General features: G+C 46.9%; 1 protein-coding gene across 4 annotated transcripts in view; it reads left to right on the top strand.

Annotated features, from left to right (window-relative positions):
• cntln (centlein, centrosomal protein) overlaps nt 1–12,098 on the top strand; it is a 58,323-nt gene that overhangs the window by 21,819 nt on the left and 24,406 nt on the right. For all 4 annotated transcript variants that reach the window (XR_005098369.1, XM_037255358.1, XM_037255247.1 and 1 more), the window contains exons 13-18: nt 3,761–3,861; nt 6,125–6,222; nt 7,013–7,536; nt 9,756–9,831; nt 11,606–11,675; nt 11,742–11,992. Coding sequence is in view for 3 of the 4 variants with exons in the window: in XM_037255358.1 (XP_037111253.1) it covers nt 3,761–3,861; nt 6,125–6,222; nt 7,013–7,536; nt 9,756–9,831; nt 11,606–11,675; nt 11,742–11,992 (1,120 nt within the window). In the remaining variant the exon portion in view is untranslated. The remainder of the gene's footprint in view (nt 1–3,760; nt 3,862–6,124; nt 6,223–7,012; nt 7,537–9,755; nt 9,832–11,605; nt 11,676–11,741; nt 11,993–12,098) is intronic.

Here is a 12,098-nt window from a genome sequence, read left to right as displayed (position 1 = left end):
AAAGGATTTTAATTGTGCCTCGGAAAAATACCGTATACCCGTATATATTCGCATATGGTAGCAAACGGGCCGGGCCGCACTCACAGAATTCGCCGCCTCTGTCTTTGCAACAGTCGATCCATCATCGAGCACAAACAAGCAATTTTCGAGAAGTATAACTCGCGGGGCAAGTCGTCACAGCTTGCTCCTCCGTTGACCGCGCGATGATGATTACGCTTGTGAAGGTTACGCCGCGCAATCGTCAACTAATGGCTAATTAGCTCGCGCTGGTTGAGAATTTAGGAGCAAATGAAGACCCATTTCGAAGCTTTCAATGCCAGCCGCGTTCATCGCTCCATTTGTCTTTTGGCTTTCGTAGCCTTCTTTGTCATGGGACTCCGCACAGATGCTCCTTATCACCTCTTCGGCAAACAATTCTTGCAAAACAACTTCCAGAGGTCCAAAATGACTCTTTGGCTCGGGTTAGCTCTTTGGGTTAGCTCCCGCACAGCAGGCCCCGCGCATTGCGCACCGCCTTCTGTGATATTCGCGCCGTAATTCAAGGTTGAGCCAGGAGGTGAAAAATGTGCTTTAATTGACTAACTCTGCACGGCGACTAAATTTAGACGCATTTCGACCCTCGGAAACTACGAGGACTCAGTGACTCTCATTTAGCTAGCATAAAGATTTATGATGCTAACATTTCCAATTGCCAGCCTGGCCCTTTTCTGAGCACATTTGATTGAGATGTCCTCGCGCTTGACTGCTTAGAAAGTAAAAGGCAGTGTGGGCTCTAAAAACTCGCAGTGGGATCCTTTTATCTGCCTCATTATCCGCCTTTTCTCCACTCTGTGTCCGCGCTTGTTAATTGTTCTAAAAGGTTTGTTGGTTAAAAAAAGAGGCAGGGATTATTTAGTTTTCATAAGTAGAGTAAACACATGCAGTGCACCCTCAGACTTAAGATGCTGCACTCGGATAACATCAAAGTATAAATTAGCCGGCGTTTACTGGCGAGGGGGGGAGAGGGGAAGAAAAAAAAAAGTCTTTGAGATCATTTGCGGCAGCGGCGGCGCGAGATCCTTTACACGGTGACCATTACGGACATGAAGCTCCCCAGCGAGCGACGTTGACTCTAATTAAGTTTAATAAAGTTTACCACCATGTTCCTCAGCTTGCCGCTCGTTTCATCTTGATTTGCTAAAAGGTAATACCAGTAATGAGTGTCTTTTGCCGACCCCCCCCCTCCACGGACCCCAGGCAGTGTTGGAGGAGGGACATATTTTGCTCACACAAACAGAATGTTTTATGCATGTTTTTAAATCAGACTGCTAACGATTTTCCCCGTCATTAATTATTTGGAAAATTTATATATATATATTTTTTTGCATGCTGTAATTATAATCCATGCTTCAATGCTGCCATCCGGTCTTAGCCTACCTCAAAGCGGAAATAAATGAAAACATAAATAATGCACTTATTTCAATGAATTCACATTCAAATTGAATTTACTTCTTAGAAAAATAGTTAAATTGTGATTTTTTTTATTTATTTTTTGCTGATATCATCACTTAGCAATCTCGCAAAATTGTTCCAACTGAAGATCCGCTATTGTGCAAGTGCCTCTTGGCCAAAAAATGGATTTTCTCAGCATTGTGAAAAGTGGCTTTACAATTCCCTTCATTTGAAATCCAGCACTAGGCTATGAACTCCCCGTTTCAGCCACCGGAGACTCTCCAAGAACAAGAAGCCCTCGAGCTCAAGTTTGACTCCAGGGCTATCCCCCAACAGCCCTCAAAACAAGATTATTTTTCCAACAATGGAAATGCCAGAGGTCCTTCCACTTTTTTTTCCCGGTGAATTCTTCTGTTCCGAGCAAGTGCTCTGCACAATGGCTGCGAAGGACGCAGCTGCGTTGCGCACCCTCCCGGATCGAAACTGGTCGACTTGACATCAAATGACGTGCAGTGTATTGCTCTGGGCTAAAGTTCTAGCACGCCACGAGAGATTTTTTTCTTTTCTAAAACACAAGACTACAAGTGTCGACCACATCGCCAAGTTGCATCTGTTTGTTGCCATCAGTTTTGTTTCTGCAAAAATCTATTCTTCCAATTGTTATTGAACTTTTGAAGATATGTGGGCCAGTAGAGGTCCAATACAGCCCCTCAAGGTAAGAACTGCACTGGTGCGCCTTATCGGGATAAAATTTGTACTCCAGTGTGACTGTTTAAACTTGTTCAGGGGCTCTTTCCAAACTGTCTACGTCAATAGTCCCTTTTTGGCAGCATGTTATATACACTAATGGTGGGATTGTAAAAATAAAATCTTCCTCCTACTGAGGACCAATGCAAAGTACGGTTTTCATTACCATTAAGGTGAGGGAGGGGGTTGAGTCGCGCGGAATTCCACAAAACCCGCATGAAGAATTTTGCGGTCGATCTTGGATGTCTACAATCATCAAACATCAAGAGATTTACTTTTGTGCTCGGGGTGTACCCTTTGTAGCTTCTACGAGATCCTTGGCTCGGTTTCCCCATGTCTCGTGTGTTAGATCCATTAGCCGCGCAGCATGCTAATAAAGAATCCCTTTGCTTTCAAAACTCCAGTTTTGAAGTCAAACCGGAGGCTCTCGGTCATCCATACCTGCAACTGGATCCTCTCTCCATCACGAAAACACGCTCAGCCTTAAACAAAATTGAATGTTTTGCATGTGATTTTTGGCTCGGGCATCAATATCGCCGGCATCTCGACGTGCGCTCCGGAGAAACACGAGCTGGAGCAGGCGTCTTGCACTTACTGCATATTTCAGCTCGTTTGTCCCATTAACAGGCGGGACGCAGGAGGCAGCGCTGGTGCCTCATCGACTTGAGTTCATTTATGGAGGAAAATCCATAAAGGAGCGACACATATCCATCTGCTGCCTCACCCCCTCCCCTCAGGGAGAGTCATTTGTGTACTTATTTAAGCTGCGGTCAGCCATTAGGCCAGGCAGGCGTTTACTGGACTGTGAGGGCTAAAAAGCTAATTATTCCCTGTCCCTGTGCACTGGCTATAACTTTTCCCCAGGTCATTTTCCTGACATTTGGCAAAAAATAAAAAAAAATCTCGTAAAAAATGAAAGCTGTCTCATTAGTTAATTGCCATTGTGATCGTCATTGTTTTCCCGCTCACACAAGTGACCTCCTTAACTCCGCGGAGTGGCTCACGCGTTTTGATTATTTTTTTTTCTCTCTTCCTCTGCAAATGAGGTTAACAGACGGTAGAATGGCACCGAGCTCGTTTCTGCCGCTCCGCTCGGCAGCAAAGGGGAGGGATGCGAGGTGTGTGTTCTTCAGGTGCGCTGGTCTCGGCGGGGGCCTCTTGCGTATCCTCGCTAGACTTTCAATTGGTGTCCTAATAATAACTTGAAAGTGCAAAGTCTCCAGAACGGTGCGGCGTAATTAGCCTTTAGCAAGAATCAAGCTAATTGCAGAGCGGTAATTGGGCACGCTTTCCTAAGTCGGATTGTCTACCGTGTTGCTTGCGTGACGACCTCCTACCTCGGCGTTTCATCTCTTGTCACTTTGAATTGCATGTGAATAAATAAAACACACTTTAATTAATTTCTTCGTGTCATCTTTTCTGTGGGGAGGTGAATGTGGAGCGCGGGATTTCCGAAGGGAACGAGGAGCTAATGTTGCTACATAAATGGAGGTCACAACGGGATGTTTGGAGAAAATTATGCGGTGTGGTGGAATTTTTTTTTTTTTTTTTATTAAATATCCTTTTGATGTCATTAATGCAGGGTCAGCTTGGAAGAGGAGCTGGACATGCTTCGTGTCCAGGCTGCGATGGATCGGGCCACGATGAAGGAGTTCCACCTGAGTCTCACTGAAGAACACCAAGGTGAATAGATTCTCATTTTTATGTGGATGTTTTTCAGTTATTTCAAAGAATTAGCAAACATGACAATATCTTAAGGAGAATCGATAATGTACATACATTGGCATGGTTGTCAAGAGGTATTTTTGATCAATAGTTGTACAATGGAAAATGTGTTCAATCTCAAGGCATCGCTTAGTTTCTTGCAGCATGAAAATATTCCCGTGCGAAGAACTCTTAAACGTGACAGCACTTTTGACTCCCATCCGTGGCAATTTGCAAGCCGAATTAACGAGGCGACTCGTTGGAATTAATTGGACAACTCAATTAAGACTTGATCAGCCCTTCCGCTAATTGATCGGTAGATCAAACACTGCTCATCTTGTCAGCGTGAAACCGTTGCCGATGTTAAAAAAAAAACGCAGCGCTTTTAATTCCGTTTGCAGCCTTTTGTCAGTCGGTGACCACCGCAACCGCCGTGGCTTTAATTAAGCAGTTCAATAACAAATCTGTCCCGGATCACTTTAATTTTGCTCACCACCGATGATGGCGTCTGGCGGTCGAGGCGCTCGCATTGCATTAAAAGGACGGCGCTAATTGAAATGGAGCGTCCTTTGCTATTGACACTCGAGGCGGGAAGTATTGAGCTTCTTGGAAAAGACGTTCTAATTTTACATCTTCTCTGACAAATAATCACTCGATGGAGGTGTTGGGCATTTACTTTTGGTGTCATATGATTCATGACTATTACATTGGGTTTATTTTCAACATTAAGAGTGGATGATTGGTACCCATTACCGTTTTTTCCCCCTCTTTTCTGTGCCGAGCTGCTGAAACGAGCAAATTTCCCCCTCGTGGAATCAATAAAGTTCTTTCTAGCTAGCTGACTAGCTAGAAAGAACTTGATAGAACTTGTTAGCTCGCTATGTAGCTTGTTAGCTAGGTATCTTAAAAAAACAATACAGCAATGATGAAACTACGCTTTTCGTCACGACCGCTTTTGACACGATAACTTTTGACACATTTGGAGTCGAACCCTTTTAAATTATTCATCTCATTATTTGCGGGCACCCTCATGAACAGTTTGACTGTAACCTCCACATCAGGAGCCTTGAGGAGCTCACCTCAACCGTACCGGAAAGTAAGTTGAGAGTGACTACAACGCTCACTCGCGAAACCTCTGCGACCTGATCAAAGAGCTTCGGGGTTGAGGCGTTCACGCAAGGATTATCGCTAACGAAAGGCAACACATGAAAGGCAGCGGGCCTTTGTGCCATAGCCCGTGAACAGACATGGGAGGGGACACTAATGTATGCCGCCGTGCCAGGACCTCCTCCAACAGCGGGCGACTGGGGAGCCACCGCGTCTTCTTATCAAGGAGGTGCCGAGGTGACAACTCCCAATCGGGTCGGAGCTGGATAATTTACTCCCGGCGCCCGTTACGTATACCCAACCTGTCCTGGCGGCTGCCGCTTCTGATTGGATGTGACATGCCAGGAAGACAAAAGAGCCGGCTAATTCCAAGTAACAAACTTCCCAGGACAAAAGATGCAACACGAGGGAGCGGGCTCCCATTTCGCTTTGTCCTTCTTTTGTCTTTGACACTGATCTGAAATATCCATGTCGGAACAAATTATTTTGGTCACCTCGTCCACCAAAAAAGGATCCACTTCTTTCCTTATTTGCTCTGCTAAGAAACTGTCATCCAATTTTTGTTTGATCTGATCCATTTCAATTCATAATCCAATTCCTTGATAACGTCACAGATTACAAATGTCAATGCATTAAATACCCTTGAGAACAATTTGAAGAAAAAAAAATACATTCCAATTCGATTTTTACTCTGTACTGTATGAAACCCGTACGTCAGTCTGTCCATCGGGGAAAGCTCTCGGACTACAAAGCCTGGCAGCCCGGGGCTGTACAGTGCTCACCAGAGACTGAACTACTCGCATTTGTTTACGATCCCGAGAGAGAGAGAAAGAGGCTGCATCTTATGTGCTTTTTTTTTTTTTCCCCATCATTGTTTTCGCATTTCCTTAAGGACTATTAGACTCATCTGTTATTTAGGATGAAGACGACTAACCGTCTGACAATTCTCCCGTCTTTCGGTTTGACTGGCAGAAGGAAGAAAAAAAAATCCTTTACGAATCTGCGGATGAAGAAAATTAGGCCTATAGCGGCGCTAATTGATTTAATGCAGCCCCTTTTTTTTGTCGTCTTACTCACCAAGCCGCTCGGGTTTGACGGAGCGTGTCACAACAAGCACCTTTGTTCTCCCGTGCAGAACTGCTTCGCAAAGTGGAAGAGGAGCGCCGGGTCAAAAGCACTTCTCCGGAAAGGCCCTCCGTTTCTTCGAAGCGGTTGGAGCAGTCGTTTGTGAAGGTACGACGCTATGCCGTCACTTAGTCTTCTTTGTCACTAGTAAAAAGAAAAAAAAAATTACAGATGGAGCCGTAACTGCAGCATAATGGCTCTGAGGAAATTAACCTCTGTCAAGTGCGGGGGTTTTTGGGTTTTTTTTTTTCCCCCCGTCACAATTCAGTCCTTGACTCGTATCTTCAAGTTAACTTAAAAAGTTTTTCTTTCACTTGGCAATGTCTTAGCTTCAATTAGTCAGTCATTAATCGTGTACCTTTCAAATGCTTCTGCTTTTGTGGCGTTGTCTCCTTGGCTCTGTTTTAATTCAAGTCGGAAGGTACCAAGCTTCACCCAACAGGCCGAGCAAAACTCGATTGTAAAAAGGGATGAAATGCCCGGAGGCACAATCCGAGCAGACAGCCACTGTTACAAAACAATGCTAATGCGAGAGCTAGCTAACGATCTGATTTACTAAAGATGCAAATGGGTGCAAATGTCACTCACTCAAAATTATTTAAGTTGTAAAAAACCCATTTAAATCAATAGATAAGGATGTAGATATATTTTCCGGAACACCAAAAATTTATTTTTGAAATGCCAGAAATAGATCAATTTATCTATTGAGCAAGTCCCTTTTGGAGCTTTGCAGCTTGGGTTTGGACATTTGATTTTTAGCACCATGACAATTCATGCTAATATCTCAGAAATGAAATCCAACCTGACTTTAATCTAATCTAAAAGGCCTTTGACCATTTCTCGTGAAATGCCCGATATGCAAAATTCCGCTGAGGCTCGGAATCCTTGATTCCCCTAGATTGAGCAGCTGGAGCGGAGGATGATGTCCCTGGAGGGCGACACGGAGCTTCTGAGGGAAGAGAAACAGCAGCTCCTTGAGGCCAACGAAGACCTGGTCCACGACTGCCGCGGACTCCAAGCCTCGCTGGATCACCTGCGAACCCAGGAAGCCGTCCGCCTGCAGACCGTACAAGCCCAGAACCAGGCCCAGGCCTCGGCTCAGGAGGAACGACATCGCGGCGAGGTGGCGGCTCTCCGATCCCGACTGGCCGACTCTCGGAAAGAGTCCGGCGAGCTCCATCGGCGGCTCCTGAAGCTGAGGCAGGAGATTGGCATTCTCCGGGCGGCCAGGGACTTCAACAGGAAGAGCGCGGCGGGGCCGAGCGGGATCGCCGGCAACAAGGCTAAGCTGAAAACAATTCGGCTCCGGGGTTCATTACGCCAGCGCAGCCACCCGACCGTCGCCGCCAATCAAGCCATCAGCTGGCAAGGCCGTAGCCCGAGTCCCTCCAAGGACGAGTGGGAGGACATGAGCGTAGCGAGGTAATGATGCACGCGCACACGCTCGCCCATTCCAACCTCATTATTTTTAGGTGTTTCGAGTGGGCCGGCGGGCCGCCTAGCATCGAGGGGACACCGCGCATATGCAAAGCGTAAGCAAATGGCTGATTGAATTTCAGCCTTCCGTCTAGTTGCTATTCAGGAGCCATTGAGGAATACAAGCAAGAATGATAGAGAGGGAGGGAGGGAGAGGGGGGGCACTGTCAGATCCCCGTCAAGCGTCCTGGGACGGCTGGCTCGGAGCTTATTGACTGAAATTTGCATGCAAAATTAGAAGTCTGTGTATCGAAAGTTGAAGCGGTGCCAGAAAAAGCCCATGGATGAGGGGGCCGCCAAAGTCTCGATACCTTTCAGCGGTGCCATTTTCATGCGCTCGTAACGCCGCCCCGGAATTGACAGTTTGGCAGTTTGATTTAATATACTGGTCCTTTGCATATTCACTAACACCCCCTCAGCCCACCGGCAGCCACCCTTGACAGCTCTAAAGATCCCCCTGCAAGCACTAAAGCACCCAGCGCACATGCGGAGAACCTCGCCCCGTGCCTCGTTGTCTCGCTCATCTTGTCGTGTCAATTCGCAAACGTGTCTTTGCCACACACATACCGCTACTCTTCTTGCTTTAATTTAGTTGGATAAATTTTGAATGACCCTACTCGGCTCTGTACCAGATGTCTACAAGCTGTTTAACACCCTCTAAATTAAGACCCATCGACAGTAATTATTTCATGTATGTTTTATGCAAAAAAGCCACTGAGCCGTTTATTGAGTGATGGTCGGAATGATTTGATTTCAAACACTCGGAGCTATTGCTGATATTTAGCCCCCCCCTCCTCCTCACTCATTTCCCCCCCGAACTCTCCCTTTACACTCAGCCCCGCCTCCTCGCCGGCTAATTCGTCAGACCGTGATCCACGCCGGCCCACTCGAGGCAGTTTAGCGGGGACCGGGTGCGGCTAGGCCCCGGCTTTCCCTAATGCCCTCCGTGTGGCTAATAAGCAGCCGTCTAATAGACGCTTTTTTACCTGCGAGGAAAGATCCGAGCGGATTTGCCGAGACGGCATCTAAAGCAAGATGTTGTCTTATTTAAGGCACCTGTCGACTCATTTGTCGGTGTTACTTTAAAGCATCCCCCCCCCCCCCCCCCCGCCCGCTTCTCATCTCGCCGTGGCCTTCTTCAATGCCGAACTTCGGCCTCGAGAAGTTCATCCTAAAATGTGACAAAGGTGTCAGGTCTGTTCAAAGATGCTGACACGCCTTTGTTTTCATCCTCTCTCAAGTTTTAAACAGCTGGAGGCAGTTGACTATTTCGGACCACATCAGCAGTTTTATTGTGGAGGGACGGGTCAGAATCAGCTTGGTGTAGAATAGAGATGGGCACCAAAATTGCTTGGATTGCTTAAAATTCTATTTATAATAATGCAGTCATATAATGAATAAAATAATGTAAATAAATAATATAGCTAAAATAATATGAATAAATAATACAATCATAAAATTTAATATAAATAAATACATAAATAATAATTAAATAAATAAAAATAGTGCAGTTGCTTAAAAAAAAAGCCCGACAATGGTGAGGCTTGCTGGCAGCCCCGGCGCCGGTCGGGCTCAACTCCCTCCTGACCAGTTTTAACCCTAACTAGCCTCCGGCCTTGTCATGTTCCTGTTAGATCCCCTTACCGTGGTCTCACCCTCTGCTGCCTTTCCGCCGCGCTCCACCTTAATAAACCCAGCGGCGTAAATGTCACTGGCTTCCACCTTCACGTCAAAGGTCACTGTCAATAAACGTGCGCGGGTGCGTGCGTCTCAGAGAGAGCCCTCACCGGCGCCGTCCATCAGACGCTTTGCTTCTGCTCGGCCGCGCCTCTCGCACCCGTCTGTCACACGTTGGCGGGCTAATGAAGGCCACAGCCGCTCTCATACATGTTGATGCATTCACCGTGGGCAACAGACGCCAGCCACACTTTTTCCACTTAATTCACACCCGCATTTACACTTCCTGCTTAGAAATTGGATGGGAGCATTGATTTTCTGTTAAAAGGTAGGAGGGGAGCTTGAAATGCACATATTTTGCTTGAAGTCAACTAAATCAACCATAAAAGGCAAATTGGATTTTTGGTCCAAGGGTGGTACACACACACACACACACGCTCAAGCTCAGAGTCAACTCGGACTGTAATGAACTTCAACATTCTTCTCAGCGACAGCGAGGAATACTCAGACAGCCTCAACGGCGCGCCCTCGGGGACGAGGCCTCGCGCACAGCGCAAGAGGAAGGTGAGTCTACTCTTCCGTTTCGCGCTATGTCCCCCATTTAGCGCTTCAGCCAACCTGTCATACATAAATCAATTCAGCTGTCAGTTCCAGAGCTGTAAGATGTTCTCAATTAATGTTTGCCCAATTAACGCTGCTGTGTAATGCCGCTCTGGTGTATATATGATGAAGGGGTGCATGTTTTAAAAGTTTGGAAAAGGATGTGGTTCCTTGTAAACGAAACAGATTTATGGAGATAGTGGTGTCATCTTAAACTCATTTTAGACAATATAAATTCAATATTTTTATTTTGAAATTTGGCAGGCCTAAAGTATAGTCTTACCAGAATTTGTGGTATGCCAACGCAGACTGGGTGAAATTACTGAAAATTATGTTACCGTATAAAACTGATGTCATCATAACAGCTGATAGACATAATTATTGATTTTTTGTTTTATTATTCAAAATAAAGTCCTGGAGAAAAAAGGCAAGTCAAATAAGATTAAATCGATGGCTTTTTAAACAAAATGGGTACGGACCATTCACGGCTCACCTGCTTTCTGGGTTTGGTCATGTGACATTCTCAAGGCACTTGCGATGTCATTTTCGGCAGCAAGTAGCAAAATAGCCGCCCCCTGAGATGAATAAAAATTTGTTGCTTAAGTCATAGTCCACAAACGCAATAGTTTTGGCCAAGAAGTGAAGGGACATTGATGAGCTCTGAATTTTTTATTTTTTTTTTTTTCCAGTTTTTACTGCATCGGTCGCTCCATGTCAACGTTCTAAATTATTAAACCAACCACTTTCCGTGCTCCTTCCTTCGCAAAGGCTTCCCGTCTCTCCAGGCCATAAATCCCGCTCGCTGCTCTCGTGTCCATCAAACGTCTTCACGGGAGAACACGGTAGCCCCAAACCCCTGACAGAGACTTCTTGCCAAGGAGTGAACTCAAGAGGGGAACGCGTGAACTTCCTTTACTTTGACAGCTAGCGAGAGATATAGTGCTTGAGCGGAAATATTTGCTAGGTGGGTAATATTCTCTCACCCTGTGTAGTTTGTAATCTCAAACTTTGCGCCAGAGTTTAGCTTTGTTGCTAATTTGCGTCGCTCAGGAAGAAAGAAAATGGCCAAGTGAGGACACCTGCACTTGCTTTCGACTCATGTAGAGCTGAATGGGGAGAGAGCAGAGTGGAATTTGTTCCACTGGTTACAAGTTCACTAAGTGTACCCCGCAGCTCCTCCCAGGCTGATTAGCGGCATGACTCGCATCACCTTCACGACGCGCTTTGCTCTTTTAACAGTTCATCTCCTGTCGCCTAAGCACGGCTTCGTGTGATCAAACGTGCCGCTGATGAAATCGTACCTGACCGTCACAGGAAGCAAACACAGAAGAGTCGGTGAGGCAGGGGAGGGAGGAGGGTTCGGAGGAGCTTGCCTCTTTGATGTCACTACAAACGATCTTGCGCTCGGGAGATGTCACACATCCGCGCAAATGACTACGCTGAGACGTGTCATACCGGAGCAGCGCATCGCGAGCGGGGAGACAGTGATTGAACAAAGCGCAAGCTCCCGTCACGGCTAATACGACTGAGCGACGTCGGCTCCCGAAGTCGGGCGAACGCGCTCAGGTGAATTATTAAAGCAGCGGGGGTGATTTGTCTTGTCGTGTTAAAGCCAGAGCGGCCTGTGATCACGTTGTCGTTATGAGGCGCGTTGCGGGAAGCGCAACATGTCAACCGCTTGTGTTAGATTATGCGCTTGCTCTTCATCGCTGTCTCTTGACTGCTCTCGTGCTTTTAGTTCGACAGGTGGCAGACAAATGCGGGCCAGCCAGCGCCGCCGCCGGCGGATTCCGGCGGGAAGCATCCAGGTAGCGTCTCGAAAATGCTAACGAGCGGACTCGTCAATGACTCGCGTGTCCACGTCTTCTTTTTAGGCAATAAACAGCACGGGGGTTTTGAACGTGGCGAGAAGAGAAGAAAGTGGCTGCTAACAAAGACCCGTCACGGCGCCGCAACCGCCTCGCAGCACCGTGTCGAATCCCTACAGCGGCACGTGGAGGTATTGCGACGTGCCAGGAAGGATGCCGCGCTATCAGCCCGAGAGCAGCGAAGCGCCAACAACAAGATGGCGGCGCAGCTCAACTCCCTCGCCGAGAAGCTGGGCAGCAGCAAGCAGCTCACGCAGGTAACTCCAGCTTTAAAGGCTGCGCAGGTTTGTTCCTTTCTCTTATTGCTCCTGTCATATTTTCGTTTGCTGCCGGGCAGCACGTATCATCCATGAGTTGGATTGA

Source organism: Syngnathus acus, chromosome 1 (genome assembly GCF_901709675.1).
Source record: "Syngnathus acus chromosome 1, fSynAcu1.2, whole genome shotgun sequence".
Lineage (NCBI taxonomy): Eukaryota > Metazoa > Chordata > Actinopteri > Syngnathiformes > Syngnathidae > Syngnathus > Syngnathus acus.
The sequence above is the reverse complement of the archived record's forward strand: the minus strand, read 5'-3'. Positions and strand labels throughout refer to the sequence as shown.